The sequence below is a fragment of the Xyrauchen texanus genome, chromosome 47 (assembly GCF_025860055.1).
Source record: "Xyrauchen texanus isolate HMW12.3.18 chromosome 47, RBS_HiC_50CHRs, whole genome shotgun sequence".
In the NCBI taxonomy this organism is placed as follows: domain Eukaryota; kingdom Metazoa; phylum Chordata; class Actinopteri; order Cypriniformes; family Catostomidae; genus Xyrauchen; species Xyrauchen texanus.
Window position 1 is genome coordinate 17680687 of NC_068322.1, and position 26205 is coordinate 17706891.

The 26205-nt window shown below is 37.2% G+C and overlaps 2 protein-coding genes across 4 annotated transcripts in view; one reads left to right on the top strand and one right to left on the bottom strand.

The window, feature by feature from the left end:
* The window catches only part of LOC127639027 (synaptotagmin-1-like), a 287031-nt gene extending 281825 nt beyond the window's left edge, over nucleotides 1-5206 (top strand). For all 3 annotated transcript variants that reach the window (XM_052120840.1, XM_052120842.1, XM_052120841.1), the window contains one exon: nucleotides 182-5206. In XM_052120840.1, coding sequence (XP_051976800.1) covers nucleotides 182-391 — 210 coding nt within the window. In that variant the 3' untranslated portion in view covers nucleotides 392-5206. The remainder of the gene's footprint in view (nucleotides 1-181) is intronic.
* A 7974-nt stretch (nucleotides 5207-13180) lies between these two features.
* pawr (PRKC, apoptosis, WT1, regulator) overlaps nucleotides 13181-26205 on the bottom strand; it is a 78257-nt gene continuing 65232 nt past the window's right edge. Inside the window, exons 5-7 of the mRNA XM_052120458.1 lie at nucleotides 21578-21680; nucleotides 19967-20071; nucleotides 13181-14357 (exon numbers count right to left, since the gene is read on the bottom strand). Coding sequence (XP_051976418.1) covers nucleotides 14271-14357; nucleotides 19967-20071; nucleotides 21578-21680 — 295 coding nt within the window. The 3' untranslated portion in view covers nucleotides 13181-14270. The remainder of the gene's footprint in view (nucleotides 14358-19966; nucleotides 20072-21577; nucleotides 21681-26205) is intronic.

Consider the following 26205-nt stretch of genomic DNA (forward strand, 5'->3'; position numbering starts at 1 on the left):
GTTCCTACTTTTAATTACATGTAATTTGTACATATGTGTTTATACACTGAGGGACAAGTCAAATGTATTGCTTGTGGTAACTGAAAGCACACCATACAGATGTACTTTATGTGCGATTTGTAAAGAATACCAATGTTTAGAGTTTCATTCTATAATTGTGTCTCTTTTATGTCTATTACAGAAAGTTCAAGTTGTTATAACTGTTCTGGACTATGACAAGATTGGCAAGAACGATGCCATCGGCAAAGTGTTTGTGGGCTTGAATAGCACAGGCACTGAGATCCGTCATTGGTCAGATATGCTGGCCAACCCGAGGAGACCCATCGCCCAGTGGCATGTGCTCAAGCCAGAGGAGGAAGTGGACGCCCAGCTGGCTGCTCAGAAAAAATAAAGCATCCCCATGCACCCCCCACCCCACCAGTGTAGTTCTCTTTACCCCGTGCGTGTAAATACCTCAGTGAAATAAGGATTCATGCACCCTCACTCCTACTTTTGTGTCTAGCAAATGGTACTTTGAGCACCACACCCCACCCCACCCCTTCAAGATGTTGTGTTGTTACGTAGGCGTACGTTGTTACGCCCTCCATTCTTCGATAAACTTTCCTCTGTTGTTTTTTTGTTTCATCTCCATCCATGACCTTAAAAATTCCCAACCAAATGCCCCCATATTTTAAGCAATATGATCTGTATAGATAGCGCATGACTGGAGGAATTTATTGTACAACAGGTGTATATATCAGTATGCAGACAAAAATGATTTCTAGTTTATGTGTTTGTATGTTGTTACCTGTTTCCTAATCTGTGTATATCTCGATGTTTTTAATAAGATGTTCTATTTTAAATTATGTAAATGCAGACATAGAAGAGCCAATATTATATATAATGGGATTTAAGAATTTTAAGAATTTTACCTTATTACATTCCACTAAAATATATATACAATATATCTATATATAAATATTTAAGAGTTAATGAATTCCAACCGGCATGATGCTAGTGGAGGTAAACTCACTTCGTAAAGGACGGTTTTGTGCTTCATGTTTACTTAAAAACATACAGATATAACATGCACATACAATACACACAAAACTCAAAGGCCATTAACAAATATGGTTTCATGATATAAATATAATATGCTGCTGGAAGTTCTAGAAGCACATGATTTCATAATAACGTTTTTTGTACTAATTTATCAAGCTGAGGACCTGTACACTTTGCTTGAACCACTATATTCGAAATAATTCTTACTTGACAGAAACCAATCAGCCTTTTTGTCCCACATGGTGATGCTGTTAACTTTTAGGAAAGCAGGTCCCCAGTTTGCTTCTTTCTTTAAACAATATATGCTTTCTTTTATCTTCCCAAATCCAATTTGTCCCCTTCACAAAACTAGAAATTGACCATTTACGGTACAGTCACAAGCTGTAGCCATTGCATTCCTTGAAGCTTGATTAACAATAATTTGTGAACTGCTTTCTTTCAACAGTCCTGTTGTTGGACTTGTTTTGTTGAGGAATTACAGTTCAGCCTCCAAAAAATCGAACCAGGAGTTTTGACTCTAGCTTTAAGACAACTATTTTCTAGATTAAGTCAACATCTTAATATTTTTGGTAACTGCATGATTTTTTTTACGATCTTTGCTAAAGGCTGGGCAATGGGGGAAGGAGTTATACTTACACCGGGGCGTCTGTTTCAGAAGACTCCCAAATGCCTTCAATTAAAAGGTAATCAGAGGTTGAGGGATCGTCACAATTTAAGCGAAACTTAAAAAGTGGTCAATCCTGTGCTATACAATGTTGACTGGAGAAGAGGCAAGCTTTTAAACACTGCCAATTTTTTCAGGGAGGTACGAAATGTACACGACCCCTCCCTACATGCACACTCCTCTTAGATAGTGGTTGTAGATTTGATTCATTGAGGAACAATGTATTTTTTGCCACAACGGTGCCCTAAACAGCAGTCTTTGCTTTCTGTTGCCTTTTCTCAGTGACAATAGAGTTAGCCATGCATAACTGCCAATCCTTTTCCCCTGTGGCTACTGTTTTGCACTGTACCATCTCTAAAAAAAGACATTTGTGTGTCAAGAAACTGCGATAATGTTGACTTAGTTTCATTTAGGACACTGGGTTGGAAAACGAGCAAGAGCTCAGCTTGCACAGTCTATTCAATCGAAACCACATGAAAGCACCAATGCTAATGTCTCGGCCAAGCATTAGCATTAGCGAATCCTTTAACAATAACCGTAAAAGTTAATGGTCTGCACAGGTGATTACATTACATACTAATATCCTTTACTACGGGTCTAACAGGAGAGTGAATTGAAGTTTAGTCCATTAAAACCATGCGTTCTCTTGGGGGAACCTCTTGTGTACACTAGATGCTAGCTTCGGGAGGACTTTCTAAGTGTTTTCAATGTTACTGTGTAGGTGGTAGCACTCTTACTTAAAAACAAAAGAAGAAAAAAAGCTATTTGTCATACCATAGGAGTCTTTAGGGACTGCTTTGTATATCACTGTGACTGCGGTGTGTGCTTAGCGTTGTAGTTTTCAGTAGGTAGCAGCCATCTTGTACTAACTAGTGATGTTGTGCTCCGATTCCCCTATTACATGCAAAGAGCATGAAAGTGTGTGAGTGAGAACACATGTTGAGCATCGTCAGTTTCTAATACGCGTTGACCACCGGGATGTCAGGTGGAGCTATTCCCGAACGAGGCGAGAAGACTCCAAGCGTACGCGGGTCAGTCCACACAGCATTTTGTTGAGCACTGTGCAATAATTGTGAGTTAATTCTCTTGTATTGAAATGGGTGGTATCGCCCAATGGGGGACAAAAAAGAAAAAAAAGAAACCCTTTACAGTGAAATGTATTCCATGACCATAGTTCAGTAAGGTCACAGCACATGTACATTGTGTGTGGATTGGAGCTCAACATTTACAAACCTGTTAGGATTCCTCCATTTGTTCCCATTGAGTTTTCCTGCACACAGAACTGACCTCCCAAACATTTGGGTATTCATATAGGAAGTACCCTAAACATGAGATAATTTCTCTTTATATATATATATATATAAGTATATATATACAAATAAAACCTTTCCTCCTCCCAAATAGGTGTATATATATTTTTATATTTCTCCTGATATAATTTCCTCATTATTGAAATCACCATGGATATAAGAGAATTGTATCAATCTTGTTATGGACACTTATCTGTTGTACTTTTACTGTAATATGATTGGCTGTACCATTTTGTTATCGCTGTTATGATTCCATTATGACTATTTGGTTATTGTTCCTTTAGGGCCCTATTGAACACCATTTTTTATTTATTATGGAATTCAGAATGTACAGTATTGACTGTGTGTTTCGTTTTTACTTTTTATTGTGGGACCAAGTTGGCACTTTCATTTCATTGTTGCAATAAATATTGATTCATGTGTTCTTTTCATAGCTTAATATGATATCTTACCCTGACGGAGAGATCTAACGGTTGAAAAGCTCCTTTTAAACTTATAATCGCAACTATAGGTACAAATATTTACTCAACTAAGATAACTCCTATGTTAGCTTATGTACTCTCATTTATAACAATATCTACGATATTATAGATTATTTATAAAACAAGGACAAAAAAAGAGAGTGATAAAAATATTAGAATCTTGATTACAATATGACATATTTCATATGGCAAAAGGGTTGTGATTGTAATTTCATGTGTCTACATGATAAATCGAGTGTAGGACTGGATGTACAGTAAAAGACAGCATTGCCTTTTGCACTTCTGAGATTTTTAAAGTAGATTGAAAAGCCATTTCTAGCCCTGCAAAGCAATGCTATCTTTTTCTAAAGCCTACCAAAGCACGCAAACAGCTCTGACAACTGCACCCGATGACTACCACTAAAAAATCCCAATTGCTCAGTGTGTAACAAACAAGACTCTGATACTCTACAATGACAAAAAGCCACACTTAACCTTTCAAGAAAAAGCTGTGTAAAGAATTAGAATCTGATGCTGTAGGAAGATCCTAGTTGCCTTTGTGTATATCAACTGCCTGCTTGAGTATTTTTGTGTGTGGAAATTTTCTCTGTAATCTTGTAGAACTGTTCGGGGTGTGTTTTCTGCCATACTGCTGGCCCCAGTGGCAAGCTGACAGTTATATTGCTGTGTATACCTTCATTTTGATGAGGTGTTTAACAATTTCATTTCATTTTGTGTAGTGATTCACTCTGTGGAGTTTCTGACTGTTGTTATATAAATCATCTACACAAATGTTCAATAAAAATGTTTTATTTCCTGTTGATACAGAACTTTCTCAAGAGCTTTTTTTTTCTTCAGTGACCATTATTCCACTTTTTGAATATTAAATTGGACTCTAAATAGTGATTTGGGGACCATTTAAACAGTGTACTTTTGCAAAACCTCACAGAACTGAGTTGTAATCTGATTACAAAGTAATTAGTTACTGAAATCAAATTACTTTTTAGTAATTTAAGAAATAGTTCATCCAAACATGAAAATAGTTTTTGTCATCAACCCGTATGGTTTTCTTTTCTCCATTGTACACAAAAGGAGAGATTTTGAAGAATGTACTGTTCATTTTTTATATGCAATCACAAATGTTAAAAAGGAAGTCATTCAGGTTTGGGTGAGTAAATGATGACAGAAATATCATTGTGGGATGAACTATAATTTGAACCCTATAATTTTTTAATTGTAATAATATATAAATTGTTTCCTTTATCTGGGCAGTACAAGACTTTTCAGTCTTTGCCATCTGAACATAAAATAAAAAAATAATTAAAAAAAAAGGGCTCGAGTCGAAAAGTCGTAAGTGGTCGTATAAAAAAAGACACCTTTGGTTTTCATAGTCAAAACTGACTGACCATTGAAAATGAATGGAAAAGACCAAAGAACAGATCATTTATTTGATCTGTCAAATACAATCAATAAATAAAAAATGACAGGGTGAGACTCCTCAGTGCAAAACACAAATAAATAAATAAAAAATAAAAAAAATGACAGGGTGAGACTCCTCAGTACAAAACACACACACACACACAAAAATTAACTGGTGAGACTATAACATAGAGCTTTGTTTTGTACATTTGTCAAATAAAAAAATATCAGTCACACACAGTCAGAAATGAAGGGGTGGGACGATATCACACTCACAATGCAGAACACACACCCACACACGCACGTTTGCTAAATAAATTTATTTCTGTTTCTTGATGTTAATTTTCTTCGCATTATTATGCATTTACATTGAGTTATTAAATTTGTATGTTGAAATAAATTATTGGTAGAAAAAAATGCTAATTCTGTGTCTTCTCTTTGTAACACCATGGTCAGGTTTGATTGCATGCATAATGACATTAACTGCAAAAACTGACATCAATTTTAAAATGCTAAATTTTGACAAATAGTAGACTGATAATACCTATCTATCTATCTATCTATCTATCTATCTATCTATCTATCTATCTATCTATCTATCTATCTATCCATCTATCAAAATGCATATTTTGTTATAAAATATAAAATTAGGTTACAACCAGCCATCAGACAACACAGTAGGTGGCTACAGCCATCTACTGGCTGTTACTGGAATGGCACAGTTATAATTTATGTGACATTCTCATATTTTCACAAAATATTTGCTTATTTGTATATGCAAAGATCAAAGTAGCATAAAATCCCAAATTAAATGCACAATTGTATTGTTCTTACTTCAGGAAAGACGAAATTGTATCATTATCATCATCATCCAAAAAAGAAAAAGAGAAGAAAGGGGTTACACATCTGACCCATCCGGTCAAAAATGACTGTGAATACCAAAGGGAGATGCCATTTTTCAATACCATAGGAGGGTTAATAAGTGCATTTTTCAAGTACATTTCTTAGGGTACACATATTTCAAAAATATTATCATTTGTGTAGAATGCATTTAAAATATGAATTATGTTTGTATATAAATATTTATAAATGTAGGTCTTGCACAGACATATAGTACAGAAATACAGGATGTACAGCATTCTTGTGACAGATGAAGGGTGTCAATGACTGAAGAGGAAATATTATTTTGAATTTGATATGCAGAAAAACACTTTTCTGTAAAAAAGTAAAGAAATCAAATTTGTGGTGGATTACTTTTTTAGCCCGTTTCTGTGAAAGGACCAAGGTAATTATAGTTATTGCTATAAGCATTACAATAAAACTGTGTTTACTCACCTTTCACCAAAGAAATTCTGAGAGCTGTTCTATTCTGAGAAAAGTGTTTGCTCACATATGTATTTTCAGACCCAAATGGTATCTAAAGTGTACACCTTTTTATTTATTTCGTTTATTTTTTGTATACAAAATGACTACGTATTTTGTAGTTCATTTAAGGTCAAAAGAAGGATCGTAGCAACAATTTTGTAAATACAATATAGGGGGATTAAATATGGTTATTTTTATTTATTTACAATATTTCAAATAATTGTAGAAGGTATTTTAGTGGAAATTATGGTTACTATGGTACATTTATGTAAGGATGGTTTTAAAAGAAACCGAACAGAACATAACAAAACAGTTATGTGTCTTCATCTGTGAAATGATAAATTATGTTAGCAATAATAAAACTGATTTGACAGCACCGGACAGGGGATGTCACATCAATAAATGACCCTGACCTTTGAAGGAAGGTCAAATTTTGGAGCCCTGGTGTTCAGATGTGTTTGCACAGTCACGCACATGGTAACTTGGAGGGAAAGCACAACATTCAAAAGGCAAAAAACTATTCAAGAGAATACAGCAAGCAAATATGCCTGATACATTGTTGTTTAAAAGCTATTGCATTGGCTATGTACTGAAAAGAATACTAGCATACCGCTCATTAAACACACAGTGTTTACAGTGTTACACTGTATACTGCCTGCTATATTGTGAAACAGAATCGTGCAAATGTTCCAAATGCATTTGGCAACAACAAACATTTCGAAAATTACTATGCTAAATTGCTGTCACATGACCAAATAATTTTGCATTCTTCATTAACTTCCGATCAAATAATGAGTCAAAAGAGCAACTGAAATGCCCACACATACACAAAAGATAAATAATGCACAGAGTATACAGTACATACTATGCAATGAAGAATTAGAGTTGTGATAATGGGATCATAATAGTCATTAAGTGCATCTGCACACAGGATTATAACTCTGCAATATTAAAATTCATACATTATGAGGGACGCATCTGAAAACAAATCAAAGGAAAAAGATTTCTGTGTTTTTAGTTCAATATCAGACTTACTGAGTGTGGAGCACCAGAGATATCCTAGAAGCCTATTGGTGCTCAGGACTAAGCATACGGAAACACTGATAAAGAAATATGGGCCCCTTCAAGAACAAGATAAGAGTTGAGTCATATGTGTGTGTGCAAGGGGGTCTCAGGACTATCAGCACCACAGGATCAAATGCATTTCGGTATACATGACTTTGACCATCTTGCACCATTACGTAAATATTACTTGGCAGCCAGCCCCTTCATCTCACAGTAGATCTTCAAGGTCTGCTTAAGAGCAATGAATAAGAGATGAGACTTGTAGCTGGGTGCAACTTCTCACATTGAAACTCAAGCATGAGTGCAGAATTTGGTCATGATCTGAGAAAGGTTACAAATCCCTCAGGAGAAAAACCCCCATGAGTCTAAGAGCAGATGCATTCACCAAGCTGGTTGTCGAATAACAAGGGTTTCCCAAGTAAGAAGAGCTTTATTGCAAAGTGTGCTCACACACACACACACACACACACACACACACACACACACACAGTATGCATAATAATTTGATAGTGAGACAGAATAAAACATGAACAGAAATACTCAGATATACCACAGATATTCTATGCACAGATAAGTACAAAGGATCATGTGAGGTGCAGAAGAGGTAAGTATGCATGGTGTTTGAATAAATATGAATTGAATTTACATGGTACACATATGATTATGTAACACACTTATACATTGCACAGTGCTCTGTAGCACAGGACCGAGGGCAATGGTATATGGTGTATAATATATAATAATAGATCATAATTATAATGACCCAGGTCTATAATTTAGTCTTTACCACATCATGATAGAGGCACAGATACCGACAAGTGTGTCTCTGTGACATGTTGTGACTCTGAACCTCCATCCACACCACAAGAGGGCCCCCTCACCTGAATACTGACTTGTAACAACTCATTACTCTTCTTGTTCACAAGTGTCTCATTTCCTGTTTGGTTATGTAAGTACTGCACATATTCCAATTGCCACTTGTTTGTGTGATGTAACTGAAACTTCGCTGAGATACGCCCCCCTTTGCGAGATTTATTTAAAGATTTTTTTTAGAAGAATGAAAAAAATTATCCTCTCTGGGTACCTCGTGTCATTATTACAAGTGACCTGACAATAATGCATTTTACCTACTTTGAATCACTTTGATAAAATCTTGCTTACAACAACTCATACACATTACTCCCCTAGGCTCTTGTTGGAAAATATTAAATGAGTGTCAAAGTAATGGTGGCCCGGCAACAGGATTGGTCAGAAACGCTTTTAAGGCGGGGCTTAGTGAAGGGTCAATTATGAGTGGCACCATGGTTTGGTCTGTGCAGGTTGTTCTTGTTTTTAATCTTTCTCCTGTGCAATTTTGATGATTTTGTTGAGTTTGACCCTTGTATGCTCACCTAATATGATTTGAGACAACCCTTAGGTTTATTTGCCACTGGTTTCTCATTTTAATATATTTCTACTTGTGGATCCAAAGTCTGAATTACTCCCTGGTCTGTTGTGTTGCAGTCTCTGACTGTAGCATCCTTACATTGAAAAATCTATTTGGTTTCTTATTGTAGTTTTGAGGGAAATTTATTTCAGACTGTGTGCTAATAAAAATGCCACTAAGCCCTGAATTCATAATTTCAGTGTCACAAATTTAGTTCACAAATTCTATGAGTCTTTTTCTAAAAACCTATGTTGGCAATGCAACTTTAAATTCTTACTATACCAGAACATATCTGGGGGCTTCAAATGTCAATTCAGAAAAAAAATAAAAAATTATATATATATACACTCACCTAAAGGATTATTAGGAACACCTGTTCAATTTCTCATTAATGCAATTATCTAATCAACCAATCACATGGCAGTTGCTTCAATGCATTTAGGGGTGTGGTCCTGGTCAAGACAATCTCCTGAACTCCAAACTGAATGTCAGAATGGGAAAGAAAGGTGATTTAAGCAATTTTGAGCGTGGCATGGTTGTTGGTGCCAGACGGGCCGGTCTGAGTATTTCACAATCTGCTCAGTTACTGGGATTTTCACGCTACAACCATTTCTAGGGTTTACAAAGAATGGTGTGAAAAGGGAAAAACATCCAGTATCGCGGCAGTCCTGTGGGCGAAAATGCCTTGTTGATGCTAGAGGTCAGAGAAGAATGGGCCGACTGATTCAAGCTGATAGAAGAGCAACTTTGCCTGAAATAACCACTCGTTACAACCGAGGTATGCAGCAAAGCATTTGTGAAGCCACAACACGCACAACCTTGAGGCGGATGGGCTACAACAGCAGAAGACCCCACCGGGTACCACTCATCTCCACTACAAATAGGAAAAAGAGGCTACAATTTGCAAGAGCTCACCAAAATTGGACAGTTGAAGACTGGAAAAAAATGTTGCCTGGTCTGATGAGTCTTGATTTCTGTTGAGACATTCAGATGGTAGAGTCAGAATTTGGCGTAAACAGAATGAGAACATGGATCCATCATGCCTTGTTACCACTGTGCAGGCTGGTGGTGGTGGTGTAATGGTGTGGGGGATGTTTTCTTGGTACACTTTAGGCCCCTTAGTGCCAATTGGGCATCGTTTAAATGCCACGGCCTACCTGAGCATTGTTTCTCACCATGTCCATCCCTTTATGGCCACCATGTACCCATCCTCTGATGGCTACTTCCAGCAGGATAATGCACCATGTCACAAAGCTCGAATCATTTCAAATTGGTTTCTTGAACATGACAATGAGTTCACTGTACTAAAATGGCTCCCACAGTCACCAGATCTCAACCCAATAGAGCATCTTTGGGATGTGGTGGAACGGGAGCTTCGTGCCCTGGATGTGCATCCCACAAATCTCCATCAACTGCAAGATGCTATCCTATCAATATGGGTCAACATTTCTAAAGAATGCTTTCAGCACCTTGTTGAATCAATGCCACGTAGAATTAAGGCAGTTCTGAAGGCTGAAAGGGGTCAAACACAGTATTAGTATGGTGTTCCTAATAATCCTTTAGGTGAGTGTGATATATATATATATATATATATATATATATATATATATATATATATATATATATATATATATATAGGAATGCAGTTTAAGGCATTTACATGACATTACACATTTTCGGTAAGAATGTGCATGTAAACGCTCTATGCCACTATATTAGTTTTTCATTTGTCCTATTAAGGGATTATTTCAGGATGTTCTGTTAGTCAAGATAAAAATTATTTCCTGTACAAGTTGCTGGTGTAGTGGTTAAGGCTTAGGACTGGTAACCAGAACCTTGTTCATTTTCATTTCTGCAAGCCACATCATCATTGTACCCTTGAGCAAGACATGTAACTCTTCTACCCATCTACTAATGTATTGTTTTCATGATAACTTCACTGAAATTAAGTCAAAACTAAGAACGAGCAGTTGAGACTCACTAACCCATTGGTGGAATGGTTGAAGAGCTTTCCTTATTCACAGCAATAATTATATTTGTCTGCATCAATTTGGGGGATATGTTATCACAGGGGTTGTGTCAAGTGAATATGCTTGTGTCTTTTACACCATAACCCTTGGCTGAAATAATTTTGAAGGTGAATGAAGTAGACTTAAAACAAGAGCAACACTGTTCTTTTTGGGAATCAACCAGCGGTCTCAAAGCCATTCTCTTCCATACTGAACTACCGGGTTCTCACATTGGTCGGGGTTCTGTGAGCCTTCTTGTCTAAAGTAATTCTGAAGAGGACCCAACTAGTCTCAAAACAGGAGCAACACTGTTCGTATTAGGAACTGAACAGGCGATCTCTCAGTCTCAAGGCCATTATTTTCCAAACTGAGCTACTTTGTTCTCACATTTGTAGGGGTTCTGTGAGACTCCTTGACTGAAGTAATTCTAAAGATGAACCTACTAGTTTCAAAACAAGAACACCACTGTTCTTGTTGAGAAATGAACCAGCAATCTCGCTGTCTTGAAGCCATTCCCTTCCATACCGAGCTACTTTGTTCTCACATTTGTAGGGGTTCTGTGAGGCTGTTTGTCTGAAGTAATTCTGAAGCTTAACCATTTAGTTTCAAAGCAAGAGCAACTCTGTTCTTGTTAGGAATTGAACCAGTGTTCAGTCAGTCTCAAGGCAGTTATTTTCCATACTGAACTACTGGGTTGACCCATTAGCATGTGTTCTGTGGTCCTCCTTGTCTGAAGTAATTCAGAAGATGAAGAATAGCATCTACAATTAAAAAAAAAACAATAACAACACCATTCTTGTTGAGAATCCAACCATCAGTGTCTCTGCCACAAGGTCATTCCCTTTCATACTGCACTAATAGGTTCTCACATTGGTTGGGGTTGTGTGAGGCTATTTGTCTGTAGTCATTCTGAAGAGAAACCAACTAGTCTCAAAACAGGAGCAATACTGTTCTTGTTGGGAATCATACCAGCAGAGAGATTTCTCTGTCTCAAGGACATTCCCTTCCATACTGAGCTACAGACTAACATTAGCATAGGTTTTGTGGGCCTCCTTGTCTGAAGGATTTATGAAGATGAGCTAACAAATCTCAAAACATCTTCAAGGAGCAAGTCAAGGAATACAACTTGTGTTTTAGTTAGGACTTAAACCTGAGTCCCATAAGACTCAAGCCTATTCTTCATTATACTTGGCTACCAAATTCTTACATGAATGTAGGTTCTTTGGGCCCCTTATCATAAAAAGAAATCTGAAAATGAGATTATTCTTAATGGTTTGGTCCTAGTTTGAGCTTGAACCAGAACCATCATGACCTCATGGAAGTGCTTCTCCATACAAGCATCCAGCACTCTGAGTTTCCTCACCAAAACCAGAGACTATCTTTCAGAATGGTGTGATTCTCTGGTTTCTTCATTAATAGAGCTGTTAGTGGATACCACAAGTCAGAGTTTCATTTTTGCAATTCACTGTTTAGCTTCACAATGGCTCATGTATACAGTATAACTGCTCTCTATCTTCTATCTGGTTTCATACAATTCTAATAACACAGGTACCCGATAGGGCAATTTTCATAATCATAATTGCACAGAAAGAGAAATCTGAGGGCTGTGTACACCAGTATCCATTTATTACTTGAGCATCAAACATTTTATAAGGTGGTGTGGTGTTGAAGTTCACTAATGGATGTGTTTGTGTTCTAACATTACCCAGAAGAATCTGCCCAGCTCTTTCTCCATAAAAATGCTAATTCAGACGCATGTCTGTCCTGGAGCAATGGAGAGGGGGATGAAGCAATTACTAAAGTATTAGTGTGATAGCGGGCATTCCACTCTCAGGGTGAGAGCTCTAATGACCACAAAGGCATTGCTTTATTACTATGCAGACACGCCTTACTGCGTGAAGTCCCTGCATTTTCCAGATAGCAAATTCTCCTGCCCGCTATCCTCTGATAGTTTTTTAATGAATTCTGTACAATTTCCTGCGGTGGCAATCTGTGCCTGTTCAATTCAAAGAGTGGGAGTTATGTCAAACGTTGTGAAATACTTCGCAACTGGGTGCAACTCTCCTGGAAATATTCAGTTTAACCCCAAAATCAAAAGGAAGGATTTATATTTTGCATAAATAAAATAATTTTTGAATTTTTTAACCAGTATATATATATATATATATATATATATATATATATATATATATATATATATATTCTATTTAGCATTGTGACATTTGTTGTGTACAATTGTTAAGTATACATCATTTTAGTATTTTTTTATGTTGATTTTAATAAGTCATATAGCATTATATTAATAATACACATTTTCTGTAATACTGTAAGGAGAATGAGATTCTCATATTAGAAAATAATAAGAATGATGATTATTAAGGGAAATGCGACATACACTACACAAACAAATACATTTTTGGTCATGAGAGATTTTTATTCAAACTTTAATTCAATCTTGTGTTCATGCATTAAGCAAAGCGATGGGACACAGAAATATCCCCCCTCGATACGGTCTAAAAACAATTTACACCCTCCAAATACTTTATAGAATACATGTAATAAGCACTGGTTAGCATCAGTGTAGATATGAACCCCAAAGTGGTGACCAAACATTTGCAATTTACAGAAATGTCACATTGCTGTCTTTATTGGATATGAACACATTTAAATGACATCTCCGCCATTTGGTTTGGTTAATTAAAAATGTGCTGCCGTAGCCTAATCTATTAATATTAATGAGTGCATAATGTGTAGCAACACCTATTGATACCACAAAACAACTTGTAAAAATGTGAATTGTGTCAAATGTAAAAATCAGATGATAAATCAATGATAATAATCACTATAAACAACACAGCTTACAAGCTTCAAGCTGGAGACTTAATCATTGTGTCATTCTCTTGGAAAAAACTAAGGCTCATATGACTACGAAAGATTCCGGATGGGATAAAATTTAATTTTTCTTTTGTCATGAAAGCAATCCTTTGGAAACATGTGACAAAACATTATGAGACGTTTAACCTGCATTATATGCCAAAGAGGTTCATGTTGCCAAGTTGGTAAAATGATTGCAATTTGAATGTCAAAACCCTTGAAGCTAGAAGAAAAACATGAACAAAACTCCTCTTAATTTGGTGCCGCACCGCGTACATTCAATTGCATTTTGTCTATTATGCTGCTTTTTTGCAAGCCTTAAAACAACAGTCAGCATAGCCTTTGTACATGCACATTTACATTAAATAGAATATTACTTCCTCATTATAACCCTTAATAAAAGGAGTAGGCCTCAAGTAACACTGTCGTGTGGCTGAGATCTTGCGGTTCTCCAGATTCTTGAAGCCTCACGACAACACACAAAGATCCTCTTCCAGAGAGCAACAACAACATGGACAAACAGAGCAGATAGCATAAAGGATGGAGCTGTAAGGCTGTCGTGTTCTTCAGCTAAACCTGTCAGGGTGCGACAGCAAGACCTTTAGACTCCATAAGTGATATTTAGGTCACTTGGCTCTACCTTGTGAGTTGACCAACCACTTTGAGCAAGGTCTTATTCTCCTGTTTCAGCTGCTCGTTCTCATCTTCAATGTCATCCAGATCCTGCAAAACATGTAAAAACATTGGAAGAGCATTACTAACTCCCTCCATTTATCTTAAAATCTCTCTTCAAACTGCCCAAGTTTTCAAATTACACTAGACTCTTAAACTCCAAACTTTGAAACGGTCTTGACAAACTTTGCTTTTTATAGTTTCTACCTGCTATTCTTCAAGGATTTCCCCTCTTTTCTATTGGACAATGATTATGTCTTTGTAATGGTGTTCTAATTACATATTTGCTAACGTTGTGTGCCCTGCCATTGTTCTGCATGAAGTTGAGACAGACGGCATCTCTATTCCTGGGTCTCCTCTTCAGTGGAGCAAGAATAATAATAACAAATTAAACATTAGCAGCTTCAATTAGCTGTAAATGAGCTCCCTGCTGCCGTGCGGTCTCATCAAAAGCTCTCGCACTGAAGTGACAACTTTCATTTTCAGTTTCCTCTGTCACTAATGATGATGGACAATCCATGGGATTATTTTATGTAGACCTAACAAGTTTAGCAGAAGTTGTTAAACTCGAGTCATGGGGAAAGAACACAATGTATACATCTACGTGCATGACTACAGAAACTTCCACTCATATTTCTCAAATCATTTTCTGATTATTATCACATTCAGGACTAGTTTGTAAGAATGTCCTCATTTGCCTTGCATAGTATCTCATATTCTAGCACTGACATGGGATACATTCTGCAGGTTAATTACAGCAGTGATGCTTTCATCATAGACTACACTCCAAAACAAACTTTATCAGCCAAACCAATCACAGGCTGTCTTTTCAGATTTTAGGCAGTTTATAGAGGTAGGCATCTTTTACACTGAACAATTACAACCTAAGTGGGTACAATGATGAATGAGCTTATTTGAAATAGCTGGGAACTAATATATATATATATATACATACACATACAAACACACTGTATATACACAGTAGATAATGTGCACAGTAATTTGTAATGTTTACCTTGTGCATTCATGGCGCATATACGATATAAGTGGTAATAATATGATCCGATTACACTCTGTTATAGTAACTTATGATGACACTAATACTACAGCAAAGATGGGCATATAAAAGAGTGTTAATGTTTAAAATACAGACAAAATAATGATGAAAGGCACTGATGGGCAGATATGAATGGCTTTCGGCTGCACATGAGTGACAGCATATAAAACAAAAGAGTGAATGGGCAATTAAGAGCATTTGAGTAGATTTAATTCTTTTTGTAGAAATAAAAAAAATACAATTGAATTACATTCGTGAACGATTGTAAAGATTAAGGTAAATGTGCACCAGATCCATAATAACTGCACGCCGGTGTGTTCATGTTGACTGATCTTAACTGACTGGATTGTGTGCACGGGTCTTTATTTCTTGTTTATAATACATGTTTCTTGGGAAATTTTTTTTTATAATAAAATAAGTCCACATTCACACTAATTTGTTATACGCCTATCATCCACAGTACAATTGCATTTTGCTCCACTGAAAACACTCAATAACCGCATACTTTGGAAAACTATGACGTTAGTAAATTGAAAATTGAGGTTTCAAACTTAAACTATAAAATAAACTTTCAAGCTTAAAAATGTGGCCTAAATGAAACTGAACTAAACTTAAATATTGGATGCGGACACTGATTGTGTAAAATCTGTGTCCAAACGGTGTCCATCTGTTGTATTTTTTAAAAGGCAGCATATACAGTACATCAATTTTAAGTCAGGTAGTTAGTTGAAGAATAAAAGTGGCATTATCATTCCTTGCCATGTAATCTCAAGTGGCATATGTTTACAGTTTTCAGTTAAAGCATTACAGCATTATCCTCATGTCTGGAAGCTTTGTTTACACCATGTTTACATTCAGTCCTGCGACTTTATATCTTAAAGGGCACCTATTATGCCCCTTTTCACAAGATTTAATTTAAATCTTTGGTGTCCTCAGAATGTATCTGTGAAGTTTCAGCTCAAAATACCCAACAGATAATTTATTATGCCATGGTGGGAATAAAAATTTGCTGTTTTTGTGTGTGTCTCCTTAAATGCAAATGAGCTGGTGCTCCCCGCCCCTTATCCAGAACAGGGCAGAGTTTTGACATCTCTGTTTAGGATAACTAGACACCATAAGCAATATGTATGACAGCGAAAATAGTGGCGTTCAGCCCTGTATGTTTAAACCGGAGTCAGACACTGATGAGGGAGAAGTAACAACTTCGGATCCATTCGGAAACTTTACCAAGTTTCTGAATGGTTATTTGATAAATTATTTTTTTTGTTGTATAGGTTTTTCAGCAGTTTTGCAACGATGGATGAGCAACACACACACACACACACAAATACTGTTTCAACGTTCGCTATGCACTATAACGAAAACAACACACACAAACAAACATGTCTGTTGGCAGTGTCCGTCAACAGTCATGGGCAAGGCCTGTACAAAGTGATGTCACTTTGTACAGAATCTGCAAATGGATTGTTCTGAGACTGTATTTATGATTAATGGAGATTTTTAAAAAAAGGACTGGGTGGATTTTTATCATTATTGGGTGATTGTGTACACACACTGCCAACACACATTTATGTTCAAACACCATGTAAAAGTGAATTTTGCATAATAGGTCTCCTTTAATTTCCTTATAATAAAGAGACATGTCAAATGTTTGCCTGATGTATATGAAGTGAAATACCAGCGAGAGCAGAGCTGACTGTATTTGTTGACACAAGGCTCTGCGGCTCTGTTTGTCTTGGAATCTAACAAGAGAATGTACTGCGATCACAGACACAGAAAACAGCTCTGCCATGAAAGGGACAGAACCACAAACTGGGTTTATCCCAACAGAATGACTAAATGTGGATCAGTGTTTTAAAGTTGACCCAGAGCAGAAAGAGCTAGAAAACATTGTGCTAGCTGGACTACTGAATCACAGCAAAGCTATGATTAAAATGATAAAAAAAAATAAAAAAGTATCAAAGTAAATATTTTTACATTTGATTCATGTTGACTTGAACAGGAGCTGGCCTCAAACTAAAATGGCATGAATTGAGGGGCAATAATTGTAGTTTCACAGTATCCACCCACTTCCACTGTGACATTAATAATAATTCCTTGCATTTATATAGCGCTTTTCATAGTATGGGGGAATCTCCTGCAACCACCACCCGTGTGCAGCATCCACCAGTACACTCACCACACACCAGCTATTGGTGGAGAGGAGAGAGTAGAGGAAATTAAGGGATGGGGATTATTAGGAGGCCATGACTGAGAATGGCCAATGGGGGGAATTTGGCCAGGACACCAGAGTTACACCCCTACTCTTTTCAAGAATGACCACAGAGAGTCAGGGCCTCGGTTTAACATCTCATCCAAAGGACAATGCTTTTTTTTTTTCTTAAACTGTATAGTGTCCCCATCACTTTACTGGGCATTAGGGCCTACACAGACTGCACACAGTGAGCACCCCTACTGGACTCCCTAATACCTCTTCCAGCAGAAACCTTAGTTTTCCCCAGGAGGTCTCTCATCCAGTTACTGGCCAGGCTCAACCCCGCTTAACTATAGTGGGCAACCAGGAAAGAGCTGCAGGGTGATATGGCTCATAGCCATACAAGCACATCAAACCTTTAGATCCATCCCTATTAGACACAATGTTTGTAATGTTGCTCAATTCAGTGACAACGAGCTCACATAGAGTTATAGCAGGAAATGCACTCTGAGACCTGTGAGCATTTGTTACTCTAAAGCAGAGAATAATTGTAATCTTCCACTAAGCGGCAGAGCAGCTTTACAATATGGAGCTGATTGCTGTGAGATAGCAACCTGGTAATTTGGTAATCGTTTCAGTTCGGTTGCCGGGCTGCATGAGACACAGCTGTTTGAGGACAGGGAAATGGATGGAAAAAAAATGGGAAAACAAGCTCCATGAAATAAAAACACCTGTAAACTAGACAGAGGAGAGATGCACCTTACTAAACAGAGTGAGTGGTTAGCTGATGAGTAATGCCCATTAGTACGGAGTAAACAAATGTAAATATATTGTGGTAAGCCAGAAGCAGATGCTTTCAATTAGGGCTTCACTTAATGGGATGCACAACTCCATGTAAATGCACAATGACAAACACTTCTATATATATATATATATATATATGTGTGTGTGTGTGTGTAAAAACCTTGAGTAAAGTATATCAGTGTATAAGGCATCGCCACATTTCTAGGGTGTTGTAGGATGTTGCCAGGACTTTGCTATCAGGTTGCTAGGGTGTTCTGTGTGGCTTTAAGCTATGTAAAAAAAAAAAAACCTTAGCATCTTCACTTTTTATCATCTGCCAGGTAAGGTCAGGTAAGGAATTTATTTTCTGAAATAGATTTGCGTTCCCAATTATTTTGGGTTCTCTCACAATACCTTTATCCATCCCTTGAGGAAATGAACTATGGTTTCACTACAGTAACCTTAGCTGAAGTACGATATTTGTAGAAAAACCACAGTAACCACAAAATTGACCATGGTTTTAAATAAAATAAATAATTTATAATTGTTTTAAAATAAACATATGTTAACCATATAGTAAAACTATAAATCATAATCATTCTTACAAAAATAAAAACATGGTTACTACAATTTTACTATAGTAAGACCATGTGTAAGACATAATTTGTGGTGCAATTGTTGTTTTTAAAATCACGGTTTCCAGCAAAAAACACCCTTATGAAAATGAACCATGGTTTCACTATAGTAAATCTGCAGTAACCATGTAACCAATTTTTGTGGTAAGAGCAATGTTTTTAAAAACCACGGTACATGTACCATAAATTACATTACGTTACTATAGTAAAACAAACTTCAATATTTTGGCAGAATGAAAATCAGAAAATCAAAAAGCATTTTTCACACATCCCTAATAAAACCGTGGTTACATTTTACCCAAACTTCACCCAAGTGATGTGTAAAGGTATTGCAAGGGGACCCAAAATATCCACTTCAAAAACTAACAGCCTCTTGTTTTCAGACATCATTCATATATGTAGCAGAAATGGTGTGGGATGGGTCATGAATGAAAGTTTAAAGAATGGTTCACCCATAAATTTAAATTCTATCATTGTTTTTTGTGCTTAACAACGATTTTCTTTGAAAAATTACTTTAATTTTGGGCTTTCACAATCAAACATATTGTATGCCTTTGAATATAAGACATAAGACATGTATGAGTCGCATGGACTACTTTTACAGTTATTTTGTGTCCTTTCTTAAACTTTAAAGTGAATGAATTGCCATTGTATTAAAAACTCTCCTGTTGTGTTCTGAAGAAGAGAGAAAATCATACAGGTTTGAAACGACATAAAGGTTACTAAATTATTCTTTTAATACTTAGATTTACTGTAGGGGTCTGTTTAAATAAAATAAAATGAGCAATAGAAATAATGATGCTTAGCAAGAACCACAGATGACCCTGACCTATGATTATTTCTACCAAATCTAAATCTCTTCTGAATTCCATTACATGTAGAGATGTAAACATTCCAAAGGACAAGAATATGTGAGATCTAGTAAGATTTTACAGCACATGCTTTTAAAATCACATGTGTTGGTGTTACATGGCTGCCATCAGTTCCTCACCCTGTTTAGCAGGTCGATCTCCTCTTTCAGCTTAACGATCAGGTCGTCCTTGTCCTGATAGGCTTTCAATATGCGAGCGTTCTCCTGTCTCTCCAAGGCTAGCTCCTGCAAACACACACACACTTCTGTCAGAAAGAAAGCATTGCATACATCAGCAATGTGTCATTAAAGTACATGATTTTGGCTTAGCACTTTTGCAGCAATTTATCTTTTTCCACAGAAGTCCTCTTCTAATGTTAGTTGATAATTTAGTTTTACTTAACCATTTTACATACTCTCTGGACTTAAGAATGAAAATGTCTGTTCCTGATGCTGTACTTTTAAGAGTTATAATCACGGTTGGGAACAGAGAACACATTCTTATACAGAACTGGTTCTATTAATTAAAAAATACCAGAACCAAATGATTTCTGACTTTTGATTATGTTAACAGTTCTTAAACATGCAGTCTTCCGCCGATTCGAGCAGGACATTGTGCTACAATAAACGCACAGTCCTTCAGTACCATTAAGTGCAAAACATACAGCCCATTGTATGATTCTTATGACTGAATCTTTTGAATCTACACCGCAAAACAATCATCACTACTTCCTGAACTAATTCCTCTTATCAGCTGGTTCTTTTTATTCAATGAAAAACATACTAAACCGTAAGTAATTTATTTCATCATGTCCGACTTCAAATGAACCCAGAAATTGTGGTCAATACATGATGATTTTTTTAAATAACTGTTTTGCAGCTTAGTTTAAATAAATGGTCTGAATGGACTGTGAATGTAGAGTCTGTATACATTGAACATCAAAGAGTTCTACTAAAAAGAATAATAATCTTTTCAATTACGTATATCTGCCCTTCAAAAGTAGCTTTTCACTTCTCTGAATAGTTGAGTTCTACTCAACCATCAAAACTAAAAGTTTAAGCATTATGCATCTCTGTTTTCAAAACTAGCAAAAGTCTTCACTGAACATTTATATATGGATTTATTGCAAGACATGTCAGAGTCCAATTAAGTTGAAGGTTATTAATGTGCAATCTGATTCATGCTGAGAGATATGTAACAATAAGAACCTACTGCAGGAAAAAACCTCATGGCTTACAAAATCTGGAAATTCACCCCATGCTGACATGAAAATTGAATATCAGTATATAACAAAGATTTGATGTGGGCTCCTGCTTTAAAAGTATAGTGACATTTGAGAGTGAATTGCACAGGGTTTGGACTCAAGGTGTTTCATAAAAGCAGTGTAGACAGATGTCTTCCAGAGAAAGGTCAGAGTTACTCAGAATTTATAGCAGCAAGTAACAGGACCACTGATTTAGGATCAGTTAAAACATAAGCACCAGAACAATCCTTTAACTTGTGTGTAATGCACACTGATGCAGGCCTCCATTGACCAATGAGAATTTAATTGCAGGACAGGTTGAGTTTTCGTAAATCCAACTGGCTGCATTCTCACTTGATTTCTAACGGTTTTGTTTTTTTCCATATCCTCAAAACAGATCAGTCAAGCTCAGTCAGAGCTTTCTCCTGAGTGAATGACCAAGGGCCTATGATGTGAAAATGGATGTGTGCAGGGCATTTCAATCTTAATAAAAGACATGTATACACACCCTTTCTAGATCCTCTATCCTCCTCTCCAGTGCTACAGGGATGCCAGCACTAACTTCCCTTCCATGTCGCTGACGATGTCTATTTCCTCCTCCGTCCTCATCACTGCACACACAAAAAAAAACTTTTGAAAAATGCAGAAACACTACTAATGCCAAATCCACCTATTCAACATCTTATGTACAAAAATAACATCTAAATAACATCCTTTTTCAATATGTGAAGTACACAACAAACTAAAAGGGGTCATAGTTATTAACATTCAAATAGCAGTGTGCAACAGTAGCGCACTTCAACAGTACAATACCGCTTAATGGAGGGTCTTCTTAAAACTTAAAACTTAACATTCTGCTTACGAAAGATGCAGTCTTTTCACACATTTATCACCCTTCAAATGAGACTTCAACTGTTCTAGTATAACAGCTTAGAAAGTGCGTCATTTATTTCATAGGAGCGGAAATAGAAAACCGAAGAACAAAATTATTAGAGTATGAAAAGTCTTTTTATGGCATAGTAGAAGGTATTAGAGCAATACGCTTTCATTAGCGAGGAGAACAGACCTGCTTCAATCAGGACTGTGCCTTGGGACACCGCTGTGCAGCTAGACTATCGGTCTTCTTTTCCATTAGTTTTCACTCTCTCCCCATCTCTCATACCCACTGCACCTTCTAGGTGCAGACACTCTAGGAATATTCACGTGGAACTTTTTTCAACCAGCTTTATTTCTGTAATTACAGACATGGAAGGCCTTGGAGAGGATTCCTTTATATAATTTCACTCTTTCAGTCTATAACTCTCTCCGGGAATCAAATTATTGGGCTGTGTTTTCGCTTCAGAGTGAGATTGTGAGTGAGGGCTGCAAGTACATTCCTGAAAAAGGAAAAAAGAACTGACTTTGAACTGAGAGAAAAGGTCATGTGTGGTCTGAGAAAAGGCCAAGGATTAGCAGTTTTATGAACTGCGAGCGATGGAGATCATATTAAAGATGAATGCATGAAAAGTTAGATGTGGCAACACATTGCTTAATGGTGAAACTTTTTAGATAGCATTAGATTGTACAGGTACTGCAGATTGCTAGGGTGTTCTAGGTGGCCATTTACAGTACTGTACCAAGTCAAAAGAGCAAAACTCCAAGATCCTATGGCATACTGCTCCCTGAATATGGGCCAGTTCCCTCCTTCCAAATAATTATATTGGATTTTTCAGTCGTTTTAGTGTCTGCCAGTGGTCAATCGCAAGTCAGATCACTTAAAAATAATAGAACACATCTCCTTAATAAGCCATACAATTGGGGCCTGGGTAGCTCAGCGAGTATGGATGCTGACTACCACTCCTAGAGTCGCGAGTTTGAATCCAGGGTGTGCTGAGTGACTCCAGCCTGGTCTCCTAAAGCAACCAAATTGGCCCGGTTGCTAGGGAGGGTAGAGTCACATTGAGTAACCTCCTCATGGTCACGATAAAGTGGTCCTCGCTCTCAATGGGTACGTGGTAAATTGTGCATGGATTGAGGAGAGTAGTATGAGCCTCCACATGCGGAGTCTCTGCGGTGTCATGCACAAGGAGCCACATGATAAAATGCACAGATTGACGTCTCAGAAGTGGAGGCAACTGAGACTTGTTCTTCGCCACCTGGATTGAGGTGAGTAACCATGCCACCACCACAATAAAAAGAAAATATTTTTTTAAATAAGCATACAATTTTATGTTCATAGCAATGCGGGATGAGTTACACACTCAAGTTTAATACTTGAGGGTTTGTACATATCCCTAACCCTAAGTTTGAGCTATATTAATAGTGATGCTTGCCTAAAGCCCAATGTATAATTTCGTCAATTTTTTCATCAGCAGAGTGCTCAAGCACTAAACACATGCAACATGATTTTTTTAACCACCCGTACTCCATGCGTAGTTTGTGCATGCGTCTGGAATTATTTGCACTAATTAGTGGGTCCACAAGGTGGCAACACCCAATTAAGCCATAGCGGTCACGAAGAAGCACTAGATGTTATTGCCGCAAAACAACAGGAGACGAAGGTAGAAACAACAACAGTGGATATGCACATCAAGAGCTCATGTGTGAGGAGATCTGGAGATACCTGCATTTGTATAACTCGAGCCTGAAGGAATATAAAGACATCTTTATAGATTTTAACTCCTAAAGAGAAATAGTCCTTTATCTTATAACAGTGCATGTGCCAATTGTGTATGCACGCACAGTGAAATGAATATACTTTGAAAATGGCTAGTATTGAACTGTAGCCAGACTCAAAACTGTAGCCAGCGGCATAGTAGCAGACTCCAAACAACTTGATTTTGTCTGAGGGTGTCACGCATGCAGACTGTTCTGCATTCAAAAAGTTGCTGTCGCCATCCTACCTATGTCTGTTCAGCTATCCAAAAGAAAGAATTGATCATGAAGATTAACCTATTCCTATATATAGCCACCAAAAGGCTATATCACTGTTTTGATTATGAATTACAGTGAGGAGATGACCTACAGATTTCTTCTTCATCCAGGTGGTCTTTGATTGTTTTGGTGCAGATCAAGTGTGATTGCCTTGCTCAAATATGCTTATACGAACCAAACCAAAGCAGAAACGTACCAAAACAAATGCTCCAAATGACGAAAGGGATACACGGAGTTACCTTTTGAAAGTGCGTGATTGTGTATTTATTCCCTCCTATGCAGCTTTCAGTGAGTACAGACATTACGTTCAATATTAAAAGACTGTTGTGCCTCCGCTTTCTGTTGTCATTTTAGTGTAGAAAAAAGTCAGGAAAAACACTTAGTGTCAGAATCACTATGGATTACAATCAGCATTTGATAATATTATGCAAAATGCAATGAAATCACGGAAAGAAGCTCATTGCTCACTTGAAGAAAACACAAGAGCCTGCCCTGGCGACAGAACGATTTTTTCAAGCAAGTATAATGTGCTTTTTACATTGTTGATCCATTAACTCAGCAGAGAGTCTGGATGGTCACATTATTAATGACTTCCAGCTGACATATGCTAATGCGTGCTTCATCTCCCTCCACCTGGCTTGCAAAAATTCACGAAGCTCACACCTGAAAATCACTGGAAAAATCGACTAGTGTGGTGCCGGCTTTAGACACAACACTTATTAGAAGTCTCTAAATTCTTTGATTTTACATCTCCTTGGCTAATTTCTCCTCAAAAATCCTCATCTCACAGAAAGCCAGAAGCGATATTAACACCCTTAAAGGTCTGGGAGATTCAGGCACTGAAAAGCCATTTGCTAACTCAAATATTCAGTTATTCCCAGAATGCCTCTCTTTTGACTGACAGATATTCTAATCCTTCTGCTAATGAGGAGGTATGGTGAAGTGCTTGATCTAATGAGGATATTCAGGTAATGCTTACCTGAAAAGCACAGATGTGCAATCCAAGCAGTGCAATGCTTATGGACCCAGGCATTTTTTTGCAAAGGCAAGCACCAATATTATTATTGTGAATACTTTATTTCAGCTTTTATTTCATTCCTAGTGGGTCAGAAGTTTACATACACTTTGTTAGTATTTGGTACCATTGCCATTAAATTGTTTAACTTGGTCAAACATTTTGGGTAGCCTTCCACAAGCTTCTCACAATAAGTTGCTAGAATTTTGCATAATCCACCAAACAGAACTGGTGTAACTGAGGCAGGTTTGTAGGCCTCCTTGCTCGCACATGCTTTTTCAGTTCTGCCCACAAATTTTCTATCGGATTGAGGTCAGGGCTTTGTGATGGCCACTCCAATAACTTGACTTTGATGTCCTTAGGTATTTGGAGCTATGCTTGGGGTCATTGTCCATTTGGGATGGTGTACTTTGGCTTGCAAGCCTCGCCCTTTTTCCTTCACACAAAACTATGGCCAATGTGGCCAAACAGTTCCATTTTTGTTTCATTAGACCAGAGGACATTTCTACAAATAGTAAGATCTATGTCCCCATGTGCACTTGAAAAATCTAGTCTGGTTTTTTATGGCAGTTTTGGAGCAGTGGCTTCTTCCTTGCTGAGCATATAGGACTTGTTTTACTGTGGATATAGATACTTGTCAACCTATTCCACCAGCCTCTTCACAGGGTCCTTTGCTATTGCTCTGAGACTGATTTGCACTTTTCGCACCAAACTGCATTCATCTCTAAGAGACAGAATACGTCTCCTTCCTGAGTAGTATGATGGCTGCGTGGTCCAATGGCGTTTATACTTGCGTACTATTGTTTGTATAGATGAACATGGTACCTTCAGGCATTTAGAAATGGCTCCCAAGATAAACCAGACTTGTGGAGGTCAACACATTTTTTTCTGATGTCTTGGCTTATTTATTTTTATTTTCCCATGATGTCAAGCAAAGAGGCACAGAGTTTGAATGCAGGCCTTAAAATCCATCCACAGGTACACCTCCAATTCAGTACATCTAAAAGGCTTGACATCATTTCTGGAATGTTCCAAGCAGCTTAAAATGCACAATTAACTTGCATGTAAACTTCTGGTCCACTGGAAATGAGATATAGTCAATTAAAAGTGAAACAATCTGTCTGTAAACAATTGTTGGAAAAATGACTCATGTTATGCACAAAGTAGATGCCCTAAATGACTTGCCAATAATATAGTTTGCTAATATT